The 22,989-nt window shown below is 33.0% G+C and overlaps 2 protein-coding genes across 11 annotated transcripts in view; one reads left to right on the top strand and one right to left on the bottom strand.

The window, feature by feature from the left end:
• Positions 1–8,812, top strand: part of Rmdn1 (regulator of microtubule dynamics 1) — a 33,840-nt gene extending 25,028 nt beyond the window's left edge. For 2 of the 7 annotated variants that reach the window (XM_015485934.2, XM_048782768.1), the window contains 5 exons: positions 1,982–2,037; positions 3,407–3,494; positions 5,272–5,302; positions 8,096–8,229; positions 8,681–8,812. In XM_015485934.2, coding sequence (XP_015341420.1) covers positions 1,982–2,037; positions 3,407–3,494; positions 5,272–5,302; positions 8,096–8,229; positions 8,681–8,719 — 348 coding nt within the window. In that variant the 3' untranslated portion in view covers positions 8,720–8,812. Of the gene's footprint in view, positions 1–1,981; positions 2,038–3,406; positions 3,495–5,271; positions 5,303–5,735; positions 5,901–8,095; positions 8,233–8,680 lie in introns of those variants that run through there. The other 5 variants (XR_007340499.1, XM_048782769.1, XM_015485936.2 and 2 more) reach the window with 5 other exon arrangements.
• Positions 8,813–13,020: 4,208 nt separating this feature from the next.
• Wwp1 (WW domain containing E3 ubiquitin protein ligase 1) overlaps positions 13,021–22,989 on the bottom strand; it is a 113,953-nt gene continuing 103,984 nt past the window's right edge. For all 4 annotated transcript variants that reach the window (XM_015485931.2, XM_015485933.2, XM_015485932.2 and 1 more), the window contains 3 exons: positions 21,067–21,163; positions 20,346–20,418; positions 13,021–14,288 (listed from right to left, as the gene is read on the bottom strand). In XM_015485931.2, coding sequence (XP_015341417.1) covers positions 14,189–14,288; positions 20,346–20,418; positions 21,067–21,163 — 270 coding nt within the window. In that variant the 3' untranslated portion in view covers positions 13,021–14,188. The remainder of the gene's footprint in view (positions 14,289–20,345; positions 20,419–21,066; positions 21,164–22,989) is intronic.

Here is a 22,989-nt window from a genome sequence, read left to right as displayed (position 1 = left end):
AAAAAAAAAAAAAAAGGGAAAGGTAAAGATTTAAACAAACAAAAAACTAAAGGGCTGGAGATGTAGCTCAGTGGTAAAACGCCTGCCTAGAATGCATTGAGGCTCTCGGTTCAGTCCCCAGTACCACAAAACCAATTAATGTTTTGTATAAACTCTCATATTCATATTTTAAAGTATGAAAAAGATAATATTTAGTTATTTAGTATTCACACACTAAAATGATCATTTATACTACTTACTACTATTTTGGATTCCATTATTATATCTAAAATAGCAAGAAAATAACATTTTTGGAGTTTTTGAAAGACACACTAATGGCAGGAAAAGATTATAAAATGATTTCTTAAAAATAGCTCCCCTCAACACCTCCCATACGAGAATTAAATCCAAATGCCATAAGGCATGCATTGTGCGTGCTTATTTTTTTCCTAGGCGTCTAGAATGGCATTAGGAGAATGGAAAAAATAGTTACTCATATCATGTTTTGTTTTAGGAATTAATTTTCTAACAGAACTCCAGTTGGGAAATGCTCATAGAGAATAACTTATTTATAAATACTATAAAATAGTTTTGGTATTAATTATACCACTGTATTGAAAAAGTAAATGTTAAGAAACTGTTGATTCTTGCTCACATTACTAAAGGAAGGTTTCTGCCAAGTCATACTTGGTTTGCATTATTCTAGCAATTGGCTCCATTACTACTGCTGGATATTATGAAAAGTGAAAACAGTGATGGTGTTGATAGAAGATATCACTGTACCAAACACCTCCTGTTACTTTACTGGCTAATTTAATTTTCACCACATCCCTATGAAAGGTGGTTTCTTTTTTTTGTTTGTTTGTTTTTTGTGCTCTGTATCAAGCTCAGGGACTCTTGCATGGTAGGCAAGGAATAGCTCTACCACTTAGGTATACCTGCCCAGCCAGTTTGTTTTTTTATGAAAGAGAAAACCCAGCCACAGAATATAGAACTTGATGAGGTTAATCAGTTAGGGGTCATTTAGCAGTCTGACTTCTGAACCTCTTCTCTTTTTAATATTTTTTTAAATTTATTTCTTAGTTTTAGATGGACACAATATCTTTATTTTATTTTTATGTGGTGCTGAGGATTGAACCCAGTGCCCCGTGTATGCTAGGCGAGCACTCTACCACTGAGCCACAACCCCAGCCCCTGAAACTCTACTCTTAACCACTACAATTATTTGAAACTGTCTTATATATCACCAAACCGAAAGTGAAAATGTAAGTTTATAGAAAAGCATGAACTAAGAAGTGTTAATTTTTTTAAAAAAGTCTTTATTTTAAAATTAGGTTCAATATTAATCTGTGAGGTTTTCAGCATAGTGGTGGCTAAAAAGTGGAATAATTTTTTTTAAGTTATTTTCTAGTTTATACTTTACACTGATTGACATTGTAATAGATATTGGGAAGATTTTATCAATATATCATTAATATTATACATAATTATTCTGTTAATATATTTTATGAATAAATAATAATAAATTTTCCTCAAGGGAAAATAAACTCTGCATATAGGAAACATTCAAAATTATGTACTTTCAGTTCTTCTTTTTGAAAGAATGCTTTTTATTCAGTATTCATTTAGGATTTGCTATAAAAGGATGTCTTTATTATAATTATTTTTTTAATCTGGAAGAGGAAAAGCATTGAGAGCTGTAGATTATTACTATTTTTAGAATTAGATTAATTTGTATATTTTGTTGGTTTTCTCATAATAGATCCTACTATCAGTTTATGAACCTTAAAAATAGTAACCTTAGTACAAGTCATTAATAGTGTATTAGCACACATTTTAATCATTTAAAGAATGAGGAGGGAGAAAGTGTTGACTAATACAAGAATAAAAATACAGGGTTGCAGTTTTGTTTTTTGTTTTTAAATCATGGCTTCTTCAGTATAATAAGGTGTTTACTGGTTTTTAGAAAACAAATATGATTGATTTTCTCATTTCTTGATAGAAAGCAATTGAACTGAATCCTAAAGATGCCACCTCAGTTCACCTGATGGGTATTTGGTAAGCAATCTTTTTTAATGTTTCAGTGCTATTTACCACTATTGTAATTCATATTTAGCATATACAAAAACAAGATATAAAACATTTTAAAACATTCAGCAGAGTTCAGAGTATTAAATCCATTTATTGTTAAAACAGACTAAATTTGATTATGATCATGTTAAACATTGCTATTCAAGTCACTTAGAAACATGTACTTAGACTAAAAATGATCTTAAAACTCTTTGTAGACCTTTAAATTCCCTTTCTTGAGAAAGACTATTCTTGGGAAATTCACTATGTTAAATGGTGATTGAATTAATCTTAACTACATTGTTATAGTAGGATACCTTAAGAGAGTCTTTGCATCTTCAAAATATCCGGGAAACACTATAATCTTTCTTTCCATTTCAGTGTGATCTTTTGTCCAGTATGGGTTATTATTTCACTGATATGAGGGTACACCAATATGTTAAATATTTGTTGGCTCTGGTATATAGCTGACATATATGGTATATAGAGTCTATAGAGATGACAGGTTAGCCGCTGTTTCCTTTGGATATAGTGTGCAGAGTTAAATATTTGTTTTTATTATCAACTGAAAAGGTAGGGCTAGAGATGTTGCCCAGTGGTAGAGTGCTTGTCTGGCATGCATGAAGCCTGGGGTTTGATTCCCAACATGGGGGAAAAATTCTTAAAAAGGGATAACAATGTAAATAGTCCTGTATCAGACTCTTCTAAAATAGAAGTAAATATTTTCCAGGATGAAGGACATATTAAACTACCAAGGATTAATGACAGAGGTACACTCACTTATTAAGCAAATATGAGATATAGTCTCTGCCTCAAGAAATTTAGACCTTAGTCAAAGATCTAAAACTTCTCCCCGCCTCCACTTTTATCAGAAAGTTGTAAAGGTCAGTCGTTTGCTTCACCCCTTTAAAAAAGGATTTAAATTGTTGGTTGTTATTGTTGTTCATGCATATCATGTTTTGTCATTTTTCTTGGGTAAGTTTTTTAACTCCTTTGAATTTTCTTAATTTGTAAAAAGGAGTAAGGATCCTGTCTCATTTGTTATAAGGAATAGATGAGAGAGGTAAACATTTAGCCTACTACCTGGAACAAAATGAATACTCAGTGGTAGTGATACATTGTACCATCATTACTTATACTATTGCTTACTTTTTATATTTAATTATAAAATATACCCTAATTAATGGATCAGGTCAATCCTAGATAATTTAGTATGAATATTAACCAACTGGATATCATGTAAAATACAAAATGATTAAAGGTACAATAAATTTTTTTTAAAATACTGTTGATGTTTAGTTCTTTTTAAGTAAAAAAAATATAATTTGAATGTGTAATGCTATTTTATTTCCCTTAGGTGCTATACATTTGCTGAAATGCCTTGGTATCAAAGAAGAATTGCTAAAATGCTGTTTGCAACTCCTCCTAGTTCCACTTATGAGGAGGTAGTATGATGTCCTTTGTTAAGTTAGTACCTATTTCTTAACTAAAGCACCATTCTACAGTGTCCACACACATGGAGATCTTATTCAGTGAGGGACTTGAGCAAGTTTTTAAAGGCTTGTACTTATTATTCATGACTGGTGAGTGCTTTTTTCCCCCTTTTAGGCAAGCAACTGATAATTCTGGTATATTGTCAGCTAAAATAGCTCATGGCTAAAATCTGCCTTGATTTTCTATTTGAAAGCTATACCATATAGAAGTCAAAAAATAGAAGAAATATAGCAGCTGTTAACTGGCTTGTATTCTGTACAACAACAGAGTCATTTAGGAAAATAGAGATCATGTTTGAATTGATAAGAATAATAATTATAACTTTTTATAAAAGAGTATGAAAGCCTCATATTCTATTTTCAAGGCCTTTTGCTTTTCCTGTTAAAATGTGAAAGGGATTACTAGGTAAACATCCTTTTTGCTTTTGTTTGGTGCTAGGGATTGAACCTAGGAACTTGTGTGTGCTAAGTGGGTACTATACCCCTAAACTACATACACTCCCAGCCTGTGAAAACATCTTGAGTTAAGAAAAAATTTCAGTATGAATAAATAGGCAGTTGGAAAGTTCTTCTAGTACTTGTCTCTTAGGAGGTTGTTTTGGTTATTATTTCATTTTTTTGTTTGTTTTCTTTTTACTCTTGGGACCAAATTATAGTATAAATTTGTTGTAAAGAATATTTAAATGTATAGCTAGAATATAGCTGGGAAATATTATTACTAAAAAGAATACATTGTTAGGAAAAATATATACAGTCAGCTCTACTATAACAAATTTTTATGTTTCTAAGAAACAAAATGTCTTGGATAATGCATTATAGGTTTTTGTCTTCGTTCTTTTTATTTTTTTGAGACCAGGTCTCACTGTGATGCCTACGCTGGCCTTAAAATTGAGTTCCTCCTGCCTCAGCCTCCTACGTATGTGGAATTACAGGAGTATACCAGTGTGCTTGCCTTAAATAATGCACTGTAGAAATAGTAGTTTAAGTGGGACAAAAAGATTAGCAGAGAATTTCAGATTCACAGTGGACTTTTTTAAAAAGTCACTGGGGGGCTGGGGTTGTGGCTCAGCAGCAGAGCGCTCGTCTCGCACACGCGAGACCCTGGGTTCCATCCTCAGCACCACATAAAAAATAAATGAGTGAAATAAAGGTATTGTGCCTAACTACAACTAAAAAATAAATATTAAAAAAAAAAAAGTCACAGGTATGGGAATTGGGAGTGTGGCTTAACGATAAACACATACCTAGCACAAGAAAGACCCCAGATTTTTCCCCAGCACCATAAAAACAAAATCCAAACAAACCAATTACACTGGTGAAACCTATTATTGCTCAGTACCTTCAGCTTTTGATTTTGAAATGGTTTTTACTAGAAATCACTGGTAGGACTGCTAGGGTCAAAAAGCTAAGTAACAATGATGGATTTTCTTCTGTGCATGATAATTTGGTCTAAATTCTCAAGAGCAACTATATTATTACTAGAAGTGGTCCACATATGCTAATTCTCTGATGATTTAATAGTATTGTGTTCATTTTGTCTATGTTAATCTCACTGTTGAAGAATAAGATCGTTATTTTAAGACTTATATTTAGTATAGGAATAGATTATTATTATTTTTGACTTATATTTAGTATAGGAATAGATTATTGAGAAAATGCATTTTAAAAATATTTGGTCTACTTTAATCCTTTTTTTTTTTTTTTTTTTTTTGACTTGTGGTTTTAACAGGCCTTGGGCTACTTTCATAGGGCAGAACAAGGTAACATTTTTTAATTTCACATTTTACTATAATTAAAATTGTATGAATGCTAAATATGTAATAGGGATTTTTTTAAAGAGAGATAAGTTATTCATTCTGTTATACTATTTTTTGCACAAGACATAAAACAAATTTTAAAGTTTTTTGTTTGTTTTTGGTACAATGGATTGAACCCAGAGGCATTTAACCACTGAGCCCCCTCCCCAGCCCTTTTATTTTTTATTTTGAGATGGTCTCACTAAGTTGCAGAGGCTGGCCTTGAACCTGGAATCCTTTTGCCTCAGCCCCTCAAGTCACTGAGATTACAGGCATGCGACGTTGCATCCAGCCCTTTTTGCTTTTTTACTTCAAGACATCATCTTGCTAAATTGCTGAGGTTGGCCTATAATTTGTGATACTCCTGTCTCAGTCTCCTGAATTTCTGGTATTACAGGTGTGCACTATAATGCCTGGCTAAATTTTTGAAGTCTTTAGTTAATGAAGCTCACCTGAAAAAGAAAATGTCACTACTGGGAGGGAAAAGGAAAGCACTATTTGTGGCTTCAGAACACTAGCTGCTTGCTACCTTCCAAACCACAGTGGTTTCTGACGTTGCTTCCTGGCCTCAAAGAATTCCAGAGGAAGTTTTGAAACAAGCTGTTCTGTTTTCAGGAGCCAGCTGACTTTGGGGTTGTCTTTTGGGTCCAGATGGGGAATAGTTTATGGACGATGTCTCAACTGAATAGCTTCTGTTTCTATAAGCTACTGCTAGGTATTATGCTGAGCCTTTTTATTTATTTTTGTATTTCTGTGTCTACTGTATTTTTGTAAGCATTTTGCAAAGTGATGTTGTTTGTGTGCAAGAAAAAAACTGTTGGGCAATTTCTGTTACAAGGATCTGATTTCATTTTGAAAGTCAGGTTTATCTTGAAATTTTTGTATTTTGGTTATGATTACTGGTTTGGGACATCTAATAAAAGATTTCTCAAACAAAAAGAGAAAAATACCACTACTGAATTTAGAGCTGTAATTCAGGAATGGTTCTTAATGTAATTCAGCCTTCCTTTTGAGAGGATGCCTAGATAGGTTAAGTATTTTATTTGATATTATACAGTTAAATTAGACACACTTAAATGGGAATTCTGGTTTTAAACCAGGCTGATTTTGTTGAGTTGCAGAATATTCTTTGTGAAAAAGTGTTTCTTGTTTTTTTTATTTTGAAAAAAATCACTAGCCTTACTGCTACAAGCCAATCCTACAAATTTATCCTTTTTAATACGAACAACATGAAAGTAAGGGATGTAAGTTTAAGTTGACTATAAATACACTATAAAAAGCAATGTAAATATATTTCTATAAAATTTGATCAGAAGATTCAGAAAACAGTGTTTATTAAGTTTGAGATTCTACACATGTACTTGTTCAAATGTTTCATCATTATAGGTTTTTAAAAAACATTTTCTAAAAATTACATCTGAGGGGCTGGGGCATGTGGCTCAGTGGCAGAGTGATTGCCTAGCACGAGTGAGGCACTGGATTCAATCCTCAACACCACATAAAAAAAAATAAAATAAAGGTATTATATCTATTTACAACTAAAAAAAAATATTTTTAAATTACATTTGAAAATGTTAATTATCTCTGATTCTTACTTTTTCTTTTGAAAATAATCAGGTCATCAATACAATTGTTTGTTTTTTTGATCTCAGTGTCTCACACATGCCAGGCAAGTGCTCTACTTCTGAGCCACAGCCCCAACCCCACAATTGTGAGTTTTTCAAAAGTATTTTAAGCAGTGTAATAAGTTTCTCAAATTTGGATTCCTGTACACTGATAATTCTTGTCTTTTTTTTTTTTTGAAAATGTTCTCTTTTTAAAAATATATATATTTTTAGTTGTTGATAGACCTTTATTTTATTAATTCATTTATATGGTGTGCTGAGAATTGAACCCAGTGCCTCACACATGCTAGGCAAGCACTCTACCACTGAGCCACAACCCCAGCCTAATTCTTCTTTTCTTCAAATTGAAAAAGTTATCACAAATTCCGTCAGCCAAGAATGCATTCCACTTTTTCTGTTAAAATCCTGTTCATCCTCCAAATCAGCTCAGGTATAATCTCTCAGATTAATTGCTTTTTTCCTTTGATTTTCTGTAGCACTTTGTTTTTGTGGTGCTAGGGATTGAACCCAGGGTCTTATGCATGTGAGGCAAGGACTCTACCAACTGAGCTATATCCTCAGCCCTTCTGTGTAGCACTTTGATCTTTATCTGGTAAAGCAGTTCTTCATTCTTACATAATGTGTTCATTTTTCACCTTTACATTGTAAATTCCAAAGGAAGAGAAACTTTCATTCTATTTCTATAGCTAAGTATAGCTGCCAATCAGAAAAGGCTGATCAAATTTACATATCATGATTTCATTCACTCATTACTAAATGTCCTAAATATGTTATTTTCCAGGCACTGTTCTAAGCACTTGAGAATATAATAGGGAAAAGACATTTAAAAAGAAAATTGCTGTTCTTATTATATGTCAGAAGCTTCAGCTTCTCATCTGAAAATGGAGATACCTACTTTATAAAATTGTTGTGAAAATGATATGGTCTGCAGTGTAGTACCTAGCGCATAGCAGACATTCAGTAAATCCTGATTATTTTACAGATATTTGTTTGAGATAGGAACAAGAGAATACTAGTCTAATCACTTATTGACCATAAAATTTTTATTAATCGTACCAAAAAATTAAACATTTAAAATAAAAGCAAGACTATTTATCTTGACCTAAAGTGTATTTTTTCTTCTTATGTACAGTGGATCCAAACTTCTACAGCAAAAACTTGCTTCTTTTAGGAAAGACATACTTGAAATTAAAGAACAAAAAGCTTGCTGCTTTCTGGTTAATGAAAGCCAAGGACTATCCAGCACACACAGAGGAAGATAAGCAGGTAAAATAGCTCTAATATAGTAGTAGTAAGGTAGATATTTTCATTGAGGCATTGTTAAATAAGGGTGAATTAAGAACTTTAATTGTCTAAATGCAAACATTGTTGAAAACACAGTAGTATTCACTTCAAATGTGAATTTATTTACAGTATGTTCGTTTCTACATAGTAACTATTTAGGTACTATCACCAAATAAATGTTAGCGGTTGCTTCGTGCAATAAAGAATTACTATCTTTGACATAACAGATCAAATACATTTTTACTACATAAAAGTCTAGGAATATGTACTAATGTGAAAGAATTCTCTCAAGTCTTATCCAGTCATTCTTGTCAAGAAATTTTATTCTTAAAATCATCTATCCCAGTTTTTAGAAACTCTTAGAAATGAGTCTACTTCAATTTCACATTCTCTAAGCTGTAATGTTTGCTTATAATGTATTTTTCCATTCTAGGTACAAACAGAAGCTACTCAGTTGCTTACAGGTTTGTGAAAAGACATGAGACCTTTCAGAGAAGAAAATACATGAAATACCCAATAAACATTGCCTTTTGTTTTATTTATAAAGATAATATGTTAATCATAACTGTTTTATGACTTTTCAGTTCTTCTAATGTTGTGACCATTTAACAGAATAAACTTACAAAATTCTAGGTTTCTTCACAAATAACTAGGTAAAAGTAGTAATTGCCATATTGTCCTAAGAGTGGTAGCAATAAATTTCCATGGCTCAGAGATTATTTTGTATCTTAGGACATCAATGTTGCAAAATGGTATAAGATTTCTAAATACTAGGATGAGAAGGTATCAAGAAAAGAGTTTTGTGAAAGAGGTAGCATATAGGGGAGTGGATTTTCAAGTTGGATTTGATTTTCAGAGTTGCGATCTTACAGAGAAGGTGCAGTAAAAGTCAAATGATTAGAATGTTTAGGGTTCTTGGTTTAAGATAGTTAAGTGGTGTATCTTGGAGCCAACCTGTGCAATAGCCATGTTCAGATTTTCTCAAATATCTTATACTTTAAAAATGCTTCCTAAAAATGTACTTTTCAAAACCAGTACCAAAGGCCATACATTGCATTTGATTTGCTGCTTAGTTGCTTTTATTCTAGACCATTTCCCCAGTCTTTTTCTTCTCACAACATTGACGTTTTGGAGAAGACAATGCAGTTTTTATCAATGTTGGCTCAAATAGATTGACCCCATTGACTTCACTTTGAAAACTACTGTTCATTCTTATCTCAGGGACTCCATTTAATAATATATATTTTTCAGTCATTACCTGATTTTTATATTCATCCTGATTTTTCTGTTTCATTTTCTTAGCTCTTTTCATTTGTTTTCCATATCCCTTATATTTTGATTTTATATATTCTTCTTCAGACACTTTATATTTTTCACTTCTGAGATGCTTTTGTATTTTTTTTCAGTTTTTCCGAGTTTTAATCCTCAGTCATTTCACATCTTCATGTTTGTCTAGTTCTGAGTTTTTAAATTTCTAATTCAGGTTTTTTTTCCCCCATATTGGCAACTTAATTCATATTAACATATGGTGTTATAGAATTTTTTCTCCTTCCCATCTTCTTTTTTTCCAGAGCTGGGGTCTTCATACTTGCTAATTATTTTTTTCAATTTTCTCAATGACTTTGGATGTATTTTTCTAGGAGCGTATTTGTTAACAGCGATACTAGGAATTTGGGGGGGTTTGGGATAGTACAAGAATAACTGGGTAGAGTGTAGCTAATGGTAGAGCATGTACTTATCATGAACAAGGCCCTGGGTCATTCCCTCCAGTGCGTACACGCACATACACCTGCAATAAGTTGTTTTGTGAAATGGGTTATCTTTAACAAAGCCTTTTATGGATGGGAGCATATATATTCTCATACTTGATACAGCTTTCAAATAGATTTTTATTTTGAAAGAATTAATAGATTCATAATAGTACAAAGGAGTCCTATGTACTCTTCTTCCAGTGATATAGTTAAGATCCACCATAGTTATAAATCTTAAATAACTCTACCATCAAACTAGGAAATTGACATTGGTACAATCCACAGACCTTATTCAGATTTTACTTGTCAAAGAAGTACTTGTATGTATAGTTTAAGAATGTCAAACAAATGGAATCACTGTATGGGACCTTTTGAGATTATCCTCTTCCACTCTTTGACATCCATCCAAGTTCTATTTGTAGTTTCTTTTTGGTGTCGATGCATATTTTATTATATGGATGTACCAGTTCATTTAACGACTCATTGAAGGACACTTAGGCTTTTTCCAGTTTTTAAGTATTAAAAATATAGCTATGAACATTACATGTAAGTTTTTTATCAACATTAATTTTATCTCCAGAGTGTGGTTGCTAGGTCCTTTAAGGAGCTTTTAACTTCCTTTTCCACATTACTTGGGAATAGCTTCCTTCTCTTAAGATGTGATGCCTTTCCATTTTTCTGATTCTGGGTACTTTCAAAGTCTTCCATTTGACTCCAGGATCCTGACTTGTTCTTGATGTTTTCTTATTCAGGGTGGGGTGAGACACACTATGTCTGGAGTCTGTTACATTCTCTTTCCTGTGCATTCTCCACTTGAATATTCTTTTATGCATTCCAGAGATGAATATGCTGGTTTAAGAAGCTTATTTCTCCACATACTTGTTTACAGAATTTATAACCTCTCCTGTGATAACCTCTCCTATGGTTTTTTTTTTTCCCCTTCCTTTTGAGGATATGAGAAGAAACTTGAATTTAGAAAAATGTGGCCATGATACTGTAAGAACCTGAGAGCTCTCACTTCTTGACCAAGAAATTTTCCCAACTGAATTTCTAATTATGGACTGGGGACTAGCTATGAATGTTCTAAAATGACTTCTCAGATTCACTGATGTCACCTATAAAGCAAACGTCATTAAAACAAAACTACCAATCTCTTGTAGTTGTGAGAATTAAGATTATTTTATTATTATATTATTATTTTATTATTACATTATTATTTTTGTCAAAGATTTATAATGAGTATTAGTAAGTACTTTTAAAAAATACTGTTATCACCTGTATTTTCCTTGGTTGAGACTGGGGAGAGAAATTTTGGAATTCAGGACATGCCACTTTGAACTTAGAAGAGTTGGCCTCAAGCTTGGTGTTTTAAGTTCAACAGACTAAGGGGGATGTGTTCTAGAACTTTTATTTTCACAATCTCATACTTTAATAAATTTGCTTTATTTCTGAATTATCTAGCAGATCATTTTAGATTCAGTCAACTGTAAAGCCGAATTCGGTCAGCATTATTTTATTCAGCATTAACGCAGGAACCACAACTGCAAAGCAGGGCCATGTTGGGTCTCATCTGAGATGGTATTTTAATAATCTGTGTAGAATACCTACAAAAACTTTCTAAGAACCATCATCTCTCCAAATGACAGCTCAGGGTCCTCAAAAGAGACGTACTTTCAAGAGTTCCACATGCAGGGAAGCACATATGTAGAACTTCCTATTTCATATCTAGAGTTCTCTGAGTTATGGATGTAACTTAACAATTGAAGTAATTTTTAGTAGACTAAACTTACCTGGAAATATTGTTAACATCACCATCCTATCTAGTTTTCACGGTAAGAAGAGTTAGGCAGATAATTTAAGTCAGTAGGGTAAAGGTTAATGTTAGAAGGAAGTACAGAAAAAGTAAACATTGATTGATAGCTTCTTTCTTGGAAGACAGTTAAAGACCTGATTGTTGGGATTGTGCTGGATCTGTGACCCACTTCTGGGTTCAGTTTATTAGTGGTGGAGGGAAATGCCACAAAAATGAAGTAACAATGTGAGATGGCCTCTGAACTCCCTCTTTCTCTCCCATTTTCTCATGAGTTGTGTTCAGGCACAGGGAGCCTTAAATACTTCTGGTTAAATTAATTTCTTTCTGGTTGGTCCAGCTCAGAACAGATGATAAGGGAGGAGAGAGGTAAGAGATATAGGCCACATTTTTGTTTTTTTTTTCCCCATGACTATCACTAAGTAGATAAGACAGCTTTGTTTGTAAATCTGGTATCTATAATTGCCTCTAAAGGTCCTGCTGAGGTCTCCAAACTAGTCTTCTCCAGTTAGCTGGTTTGATCTCTGTAGCCTTACCTGTTGTATAGTTAATTCTTACTCAGGGGAGCGGCTCCCTGAAACTAGTTGAATGCCACCTTCTTCAGTCAAATCTGCTAAATTATATTCTCAGATATCATTGCTGATTGGTAGTCAATAACTTCTTAGTTCATGGGGCAGTGCTACCATTGGTGTCTTTTTTCTGGAATGATTTAATAAGTCCTTTTCAGGGACTGGTCACCCGTAGCTTGTCATACATTAAATTTTTTTAGTATTTGTTTTTTAGGTGTAGATGGGCTGCCTTTATTTTTTTGTGGTGCTGAGGATCGAACCCGGGTCCCGCCCGTGCTAGGCGAGCACTCTATCACTGAGCCACAATCCCAGCCCCATTAAAATTTTTTAAATAATTCTTTAGATTTGGAAAAAAACAGCATGTTTTTGGTTAGGATTTGGAAATGAGTCTTCAACTATGTGAGTCACTGCCTTTATTTCATCTTTACTGTGAATTCCTGAATAAAAAAAAAAAAAAGCAGAATACAAGCTAATATGTAGAAAAACTAGTATATAGTAAATATGAAGTTAGACTGTATACTAGTGTTTCCCATGTGCACTTATGGTGGAATATTTACAGGCAGCACAAATAAGTCATTTCCCAATATTATAAAATAATCTGAGTTAATGAAATTTACGGTGCATACTGAAAGCATGATACAAATTGAAAATTTTTTGATTTTATTAGGAAGCCCAGTTTGCTAAAAGCAATATTAACATTGGAATTTGTATTTTTGTAGTTAAGTAAATGTCCTCCTGAGTGAAAAGATTTTTACATGCTTATTGTAATTCAGATATAGAACTTTCATGAATTTGAGAGCAATGAAGATATTCAAACACTAATAAAAAATCATTATTCACCTATTTGAGTGTTCAAATGTTTATGTAACTTTTCAATGCATCCGGTTTTATTCAATGCCTCTGGTTTTACAAAACCAAAACTTTCAACACAGAAGTGCCAAAGTTCAAGTTACCTTTTTATATGTTCCTCAGTATCAAGCTGCATTAGTTTATTATTAAATTTGAACATCAAAGATTTATAAAACAGAAGTTACGTAAGTGGCTGATTCTTTTAATTTCACAAATACCTAGCATCTCAAAATAACATGTAAACAAATCTCTATGCTGCTCAATGAATTTTTTCCAATCTCTGTAACAAACTAAATGTTATTGGATCTAGTACGTGACTTCTATGTAAGTTATGGTTTCACTCAATATATTACTGATGTATGTAAGCAAAGAGTGGAAATTTTTTCAACTATTGTATTTATTTTAAAACAAAGTGACAAGTTCAAGCACCTGTCTTCAAAAAAGCCAGCAGCATTTTTTTTATATACTCAAAGTAAGATTTGGCCTAAGCCCTTAATACCTTCCTGAACAGCCATGCAACTAAAACACCCTCAGGAGATGTTACATAAGGGAGAACATGGAGCAATTTGCACTTTTCCCCTGGATAATAGAAACAAGGTAAAGCAAATTCAGATCTTTGTGAATGAACAGCTGTCATGTTTAATACACTTGGGGCTCTATAGAACTAGAGCCACTATCATATATGCTTATATAGATAATATACTTCTTATATTTAATAAAGTCTCTTGCTTGCTTCAAAATTTAATGATGATCTTTTTCCTGGTCAGTCATTTCAAGGGAACAATAAATAAAGTAGAAAATGATGAACTTTTGCATATTTCTGTGGAAGAACGGAAAACATTTATACTTTTGAGGTTCAGAAAATTCACTGTACAGAATGAACAGCTTATATACACATCTGTGCAATTTTTCTTGGCTGGGGTATTTAAATGCAAGAGCTCCTCCAAGATAAGAAGCCACATTCATTCTTGTCCAAAGCCCTCTGTCTCTTCTATTGCAAAAAGAAGTTTTTCCTTTAGTTGTTCATAACTCTTATATGGTGGTAGATCCAAGCGATTAAAACTGAACAAAAACAAAAACAAAATCATATATTTTTAATAAAATAAACTGAAAATATTTCCAATACAGTAAAACACACTGAAAAGCTGAATGAACAGAAGTATGTATGTAAAATTTTGCCAAACGTATTCTAACGATTCACTACTAATATTAGTATATTAGCATATTCAGATATCTTAGGGGAATCCATTCAAATTTAAGACCTATATTTTTTTAAAAATTAATTTTTCCCAGAGAGAAAAATAGGATTATGTTGACTATAGCAATGTGGATAAAGATTCTGTAATTAAAAAAAAATCATTAATCTTCTCTTTACTACTCCTATGTGTCATTAGTCCCCCTAAGTTCTCTTGTAATAGTCCATTTCTTTCACTCATTCATTCATTCTTTATTGAGAATCTTCATATGCTAGTGATATAGTGATGATAAAAAAAAAAGTCCTTTATGTTCTTGGGTGGAGATAGATAGTCAATGAACAAATACATAGTTTTCTCGAGTTTCACCAATGAGATTATAACCTTTTCTATAATGACACTTTCAGTTCTGCTCAGATTCAGTTCCTTTCTGGGACAAAATGATGAAAAACAAAAATACTGAAAATGCTTAAAATAACAATGTACTGTTTCTGAAGGATAACATTTAATATTTTAGAACACGGCACTGACTAGCTATATTAGGATTTCAGTATCCAAAGTTTTGGTTCCCCCCCTATTAGTCAGAACCTTTCTGTAACTTCCCTTCCTCATGTGGAAATATTCCCCTCCCATGTAAGTTAGGAAAGCTGAAAAGAGCCTTTAAAAGGAAGCAACAGACTAAAATAGTGTGGTTCTCAGACCATATTATTCTCAGTATAAGCAGACCATATATTGCCCTCCCATTTAAATTATAAAAGTATCTGATAATGATTGAAGTCAGCAAGAAATATCATTTCAATAATCTTATAACCAAAGCAACCTGTTCCTTTCTAATTCTCTTCCATAATTTATATATACAGCCTTTGCCAAATTCTCTCATTTCTGTCACCTAAATCGCTCCTATCTTCTCCCTGTTTATCATTTCTATTGCCACTACATCCTTGTGTATATCTCTTACTTGAATCACTAGAGAATTTCCTGCCTTCTTATCTGACCCCCCCCCCTTTTGTTAAGCTATTGTGAGTAAAGCTTTAGTGACGTTTTCAATTTTTTTTTCCCTTTAAAAATTCTTCAGACACCTGTTTTATTTCTTGGGCAAATAATTACAAATGGAATTACCATTTATAGGTATACACACATATATGTACATGTTTATAATGATATTTGCATGTTTAACTTATTTGAAGCATATCAGTTTACAATCCCACCTACAAAGAAGGAAAATTCACCAACAGAAAATGTTGCTAATCTTTTCATTGTTGTTTTAATTTGGTCGTGTTAATACTATGCAGTGTTACATTATAATGTTAATCTGCATTTCCCTAATATCTACTGATGATATCCCTATTTTTTAATTTACTTCTCAACATTCTGTCTAGTCAGAAATACTATGCTAAACAGACAAACTAGTTTTTGGACTCTTTAAAAGCCTTTATTTCCTCAAATAGCTATGGGAACAGAGGGGGTAGAATGACAGAAAAAAGCCTACCCTGTTTTTAGTATAGCCTCCATCGACTTATTTAATGTTCTCTAAGTATAGCACATTCTTTTCTTTTTCTATTTCTATGCTGTAATAGTTTCCTGGTCTATAATATCCTTTTCAGCTTATGAAATTCTAATTCATCAAGAATCAGCCCAGACGTTACAACTTCGTCCAAGAAGTTTACCTAGAGCATCTTTCACCTATCCATGAGCTCTTTTTATTTCTATTTTAGTGTTTATTTTCAACTAACTGGTTTCTCTCCTTAGACTCTAAAATCTACAAGGGTAGCATCAGCTAGCTCTGTATCCCTAAAACACTGATCTGATATGCATATTGCAGATATTTAGTTTTAAGCTGAAGAACATTAAGAAAGCAGATAATCTGAAAAAATACTAAATAGTTTCCATTTTAAGATCTTAGCCATTGTTTTGTGCTGTTTGATTATATTTAAGGTATGTATGGGGCACTGGGGATCAAACCCAGGACCTATCACTTGGCTGTATATTCCCACCCTTTTATTTTGGTGGCTTCAAACTTGATTCTCCTTACCTTTAGCCTCCCAAATTCCTGAGAACAGAAGCATAAGCCACTATGCCCAGCTGTGATGTTTTACAGGACAGAGACTTAATAAAATCCATTCATCTTTTATTGAGTACTTATTATGTAAATATGAAAGTACTAAGTTCTAATTCTGTTTTTTTTTTTTTTAGTGTGATGTGTATTATAAAAAAGAAATTGACCAATACATCTATTTCATCTGAAGGAACTGTATGCTAATTGGCTTACCAACTGTATATAGCTTTCAGAAAGCTTAAAGCTCCTACCTCTCAAAACAAACCCCTGGAGATGACAACAGTAGGACCCTGTGTCCTCTCTTCATCTGAGAATCATTAAGACTAATTTCATCACAGATTAAATCACTGCTTACCACAGTCACTGATAAAAATCCAAGTCTCCTGGATCATATATTTCCCTTTTTTTTTGGCACCAGGGATCAAACCCAGGATGCTTAACTACTAAGCCATATCACCAGCCTTTTTAATTTTGAGATAGGATCTCACTAAGTTGCTTAGGAGCAACTAAGTTGCTTAGGGCCTCCCTTAGTTGATGACGCTGGCTTTGAACTTGCGATCCTCCTGCCTCAGCCTCCCAAGTTGCTGGAATTACAGGCATGTGCCACCATGACCAGCATAGATGGTATATTTTCATCCAAATGCTCATCTCAATACTGATCTATTTCCCTTGGTTTGAATTAAACTCAACCTGTCTACCATTTCATATTTTTCATCTTATTGTTTTGAACTTCTATTTCATAGTCTCAATAGCTTCTTATCATAACTGAAATCCAGCTAAGTCTGAAACATGCCATTTCTTCTGTAGCCAATTAATAAAACTAGCCTGTTCTGAGGCACATAGCTGTATAGCCTATCTGCTGATTGCTTGGTTGTGCTCCTTCATTTACTGAAAGCCCTGGCACCTGGGGGCATAATCCTCTCATTTATATGGATACACGCAACAATATGGCCATCAAGTTCCTTGCTCTTTTAGCTTTTTGAGTTACTAACCCTAGGATCATAACTTGAACCTCACCACCACCAGTACATTTCTAATTAAAAAATCTTTTTCTCTGAAATAAGTTGGAAAGAAAAATAGTCAATGAAAATGCCAGCCTATTAACCCATTATTACTTCACCATCCTATCCCATCCTCAGCTCTTCTGTCCTCACTTTTTTCTTTATCTGCAGAATGTCATTATAATTAGAGATCTTATTCCATTATTATAATCACAACTTTGCAAATAGTTTTAAATACTGTGTCTCTCCTTCTTTTGAATTAACTAATCAAAACTCAAATCCTGAATGAATTCCACCTTCTGTTTGTTCCTTGCACCTTAACAGTTAAAAATTGTTTGGGGAAGGCTTGTGTTGTGGCTCAGCAGTAGAGCACTTGCCTAGCAAATGAAGTCCTGGGTTCAATCCTCAGCACCACATAAAAATAAATAAATAAAGGTATCATGTCCAACTACAACTAAAAAATAAATATTTTTAAAAAATTGCTTGGGGAAAAAAACCACACAATCTGGTAGATTGTTGTCATTTTAAATAAAGTAGTAAATCCAAGTGAGCAGTCCAATTACCCAATATTCAGCCTAATAAATACTTGTCTCTTTTCTGAAATGCCCAATTCTTTCTCCTTAGTAGATTTTATTTTCTTCATTCTTATCCAGTGACCTCACCTTATATTTTGAAAATACAGAAAAACCAAATGTTGATAACTATTTTCTCTTTATAAATCTAAAATCTTTCTAACTCCTCTACCTCAGCAATCTCTGCCTCTAGTGGATCTGCTCCTTGAATCCAGGCCAAAGGTTCTTAAATGTTTTTGGTCACAAGAACTCTTCACTCTAAAGGGCTTTTGTTTATGTGAATTATATTTATCAATATTTACCATAGAACTAAAAACAAAAATTTAAAATATTAATTTTAATTTTTAAATAAGCAATGAATGCAATGACTATTTCCAAAAACCAGTGGACTGACGTTGTTTTACAGTGTTACAAATCTTTTAAAAATATCTGATCTAATAAAAAACATCTTGTGCGAGGTGGGGGGGGGACGTGGTTGTGGCTCAGTGGCAGAGCACTTGCCTCATACATGTGGGGCACTGGGTTCAATCCTCAGTGCCACATAAAAATAAATAAAAATATTGTGTCCATGTATAATTTTTTAAAAAATTAAAGAAGAAAAAGAAAACATCTTGTGTATTCAATGGATCATACTATATTATTTTGGATTAAGCATATGAAAATCTGAATCAAGTATATGAAAGTCTTATCTCATAGATAAGCAGTTAGAAAATGGAGATGTATTATAATCATCTTCAGATAAATGGATAATTCCTTAATAGTATATTTGATAAAGATATGAACAATATGGGTCCTGAAACCATATCAAAGAATACTTTGTTAAAAATCCACTGGTCAGGCTGGGATAGTGGCTCAGTGGTAGAGCGCTCGCCTAGGATGGGCGAGATCCAGGTTTGATTCACCACATAAAAATAAAGGCATTGTGTTGTGTCCATCTGCACCAAAAAAAAATAAGTATTAAAAAAAAAAATCCACCGGTCTCTCTCACACCCTGAATAGATCTTTTTACCCAGACATGATTGTGTAATATGCACTGGTTATGTTATATTGCTAAATATTGGGTTACTTTAATAGAAAAAAATCCATTTTTACTAATAACACCATTAATCTTACCAGTCTTGGGAAGTAGTTAAGCTTATGGTGGCATATACAAAATTTACAGAATTTTTATTTTTGCTCGAAACTTCAACTTTTATCACTGTGCTTTCCTTGAAGTGAGATAAGTGTACTTCATTACTTCTCAAGAAAATGCCAATACCCAAATGAATAAACATGGTTTGTTTGCCATTCTTTGAAATAAAAATAAATTCCATTAAAAAAAAAGCAAGTTAGTTCAGCTTTTAATTTCAAAACAACTACCCAAGAGCTCTCCTTCAAGAAAAACCACCATTCTTTGGTATGCAGAAGTGCTGTATGCAGACTTTGTATTTTATGACACAACTATTGGACATAACTCAAGGATGAAGATTCAGTAAAAAATAAAAAAAATTTCAGTGCCTCATAAAGATGAAAGTTCAGTGAACCTAGCTTCCTGTTTCAGCTGCTTTGATTGCTATAGCTAGTTTCCCTGCATTCACTTGTACATCTGATTTCATCTCTAACCTATTCCCCAAATGATTCTTCTTCGATCCCATTACTTGTGATTTAAAACTCTTCAAAGGCTTCTAATTTTCCTTAGAATGGAATCTCAATTCTGTATAATAAGCAATAATGCTCCATTTGAATTTAGCCCCTACTTATATTTCCAAATTCTTTTCATCTCTGTCTTACCAAGTCCAATCACACCAGACATCTTTCATTTCCTTGTAATGAAATGGTTTCTTACTTCAGGGTTTTTGCTCACTCCACAGCATACTGGCTCAAAGAATGTTCTTCCCCAGTTTCTTCCTACAGTATACTATTTATTATACTCAAACATTACCCTTTCCAAGAAACCTCTTAATGACCCAATCCAGAGCAGGACCCCTCCGGCTATTCTTTTTCCATAGTTACATATCTGTTCACCTGTTTGTCACTTGTGCCCTACCATGGAGTGTAAAGTTCACAAAAGGTAGGGAACAATGCAGCCTTACTTTCAATACTCTAAATATTTGTTGAATGAATGGAAACAGTTCTCAAGAATTTGTATTAACTAATAAACAGTAATTCTCACATGTTTAGTTGGAGAATGCTGTATTAATTAGTCTGTTATCAAAACTGAAATTCTGACCAATAATATATTATACAGGATCATACATATTTTAAAAAAGCAAAAATATTCTGACTTTACCTTCCTTTTACAGGATTCTTAAACTTACCATGTATGGCTTCTTGGTAACCAGGTATCTTTTCCAACTTTTTCAATACAAAATTTTTGAGGCCCATTACTTCCTAAACCAGGAAAACAGGATAATATTTATCTGGTCCTTTACACTTTTGATTCTGACAACAGTTAAATACAGAACATATCACGTAGACATATGAATAATACAGTATAAACTTAAAGAAGAGATGTATAGTGTACATTGCTTTTGTATTAGAAGCTTCTTGGTGCTGCAAATTTAGCAGTAAGAATTATACCACATAAAGATGAGGATTTCTTTTTTTTGAGGGAGGTGGTACCAGGGATTGAACTCAGGGACACTTGACCACTGAGCCTTATCCTCAGCCCTATTTTGTATTTTATTTAGAGAGAGGGTCTCACTGAGTTGCTTAGCGCCTTGCTTTTGCTGAAGCTGGCTTTGAACTTCTGATCCTCCTGTCTCAGCCTCCCAGGTCACTGGGATTACAGGCGTGTACCACCATGCCCAGCAAAGATTAGGATTTCTGTAGCTTCTTACTCCCTTCACAATCAGCCCAGGAAGCTAAGTAGTGGCCATGTGGGCTATGTAAAGAGACACATTTTTGTCTTATAAACACTTTTGATATTAAAAGCTTTTTATAAGGAACCCATAATAGTAATCCTGAGGTTTATTAAGTTCATCATATGTCTAAAAGCCATTATCAATACAAAACTATCTACAGAAAAACTGCACTTACCCATGAGCTCAGCAAATCCTCCTAGTGGTAAGCGGCAGGTTCCAGTGACAAACTGCAGTAGTCGCATTCTTACTTCATTGTCTGTTTCTTTCACAAACTGTAACAAAACCAAATGTATTTTAATATAATATAAATGCTAAATTCTCAAATATACATTAATACAAAATAAATGCAATGAAAACAGTTGAATAAATCAAATAATATTTAATGCTGAAATTGATTAAAAGGATATGTGATTAAAAGACGGTTATAATATTTATTCAGCTTAGGCATCATGTTAAGTATATGTTAATCCTTACAAAAACACTACAGATTGGCCACTGAGGGCTTCTGCCAAGCACTATGCCACATACTTCTCATTTAGACCTCACAGCAATTCTATGAGATAAGTTAGATCCTTAACATCACCGCTGCACATGGCCTGTAGAGTGTAAATAACTTGTCGTTTTCAAACAGCTAATAAGTGGTAGAACTAACATTTGAGTTCAGGAATGGTTCACTTCTAAATCATTGTTACTCTTCCTTGAGTCAACTACCCTCTCCCTTTTAAGCTACAAAAAACATAGAACATTTCCCTGTTTCCACTCTGAAGAGTTTGTGGTATTTTCTGGCACTAAACATTTTCCCAACATTTTGTGTTTTATTATCTGAAAAAACAAATTGCAAATACCTCAAAAAATTAGTTCATTGATTACTTCTTTTGACAAAGGGACATAAAATAGGGAAATATGGTTAAATACTGATTTGACTGCTTTGAGTATAATAGAAAGCAAGGAACTTAGGAAGCAGTGTGAGAGTAGAAATGTATCTTTTAAATAGGGAATTAACTTTAAGCATAAGACAAGCTTAATATCAGGTCCGGCATAAATCTTACCACAAACAAACCCAATTCAGAAAACACAATGTTCATTTGGATTTTTATATGATTCAAAGCTTTAGCTCCTTAGCTATGTAGATCAAACTGTCCAAACAGCAAGAGAATAAAAAGGGCAATGAAGCTAGCAAAGAGCCTAAAATGGACATTTACAAACACTTGCATATACTTGATAATGTAATGCAATTCAGGTACTTTTTAAGGCTTGAAAATTAATTTACTTCTATTTATCTATAATATATGTGTATCTATCTATAAATAATAGGTAACAGAATAGAATTCAAAAGTATAAGGGTAAACAGTGTAAAAAAGCATCTTTTCCAGCTTGGCCTCCAACTATTTAGCTTCTGGAACTGTTTTTCTTTTACTCCCTGCCTTTTCAGAGACAGCATATTTAATGGTACATTTTATACACTAGTACATAAATATTAATAGTGAATAATTTATACAGAACACAAATTTTATTATACTTTATTTACTCAGTCCTCTCCTAATGGACATTTAAGGTTGTTTCTAGTATCTGTTAGGATGTTAACAATGTTGTATTAAACAGTTTGGTATGTATCATTTTGCACATGTTCAAATATATTTTAAGATAGATTTTTAGAAATGTTCTTTATTAAGCAATAAAGTTATGACAAGATACAGCTTTTGGAAAAGTCTTTATCTACTTATATCAAACACCAGATTTTCATCTCATAGTGAAACAGTTAAGCAGAAGTAAACTAAAAGTTCAATCACTAAGTTGCTCAAACAAAGTCTTAATCAATAGGATATTTATGTGGAAAAATATCCCAGAACTAGAGATTTTGAATTCTTAAACACACAAAATGTGCATCAAGATTAGGATGGTGCACTTGGATGTCCAGAGACAATCCCATTACAGTTCAATCCATAAAACAAAAAATAAATAAGCAAATAAATGAAGTTGTTCTTAGATATCATTCCTTGGATTATTTGATTTCCTTAAAGTACCTGCATGGACTTTCTCACTGAAAACATACTTCCTCATTTGCTTTTGGATTTAAGTGAAATTCAGAGAATATTTT

Source organism: Marmota marmota, unplaced genomic scaffold, assembly GCF_001458135.2.
Source record: "Marmota marmota marmota unplaced genomic scaffold, marMar, whole genome shotgun sequence".
In the NCBI taxonomy this organism is placed as follows: domain Eukaryota; kingdom Metazoa; phylum Chordata; class Mammalia; order Rodentia; family Sciuridae; genus Marmota; species Marmota marmota.
This window is presented reverse-complemented; position numbering and strand designations above follow the sequence as displayed.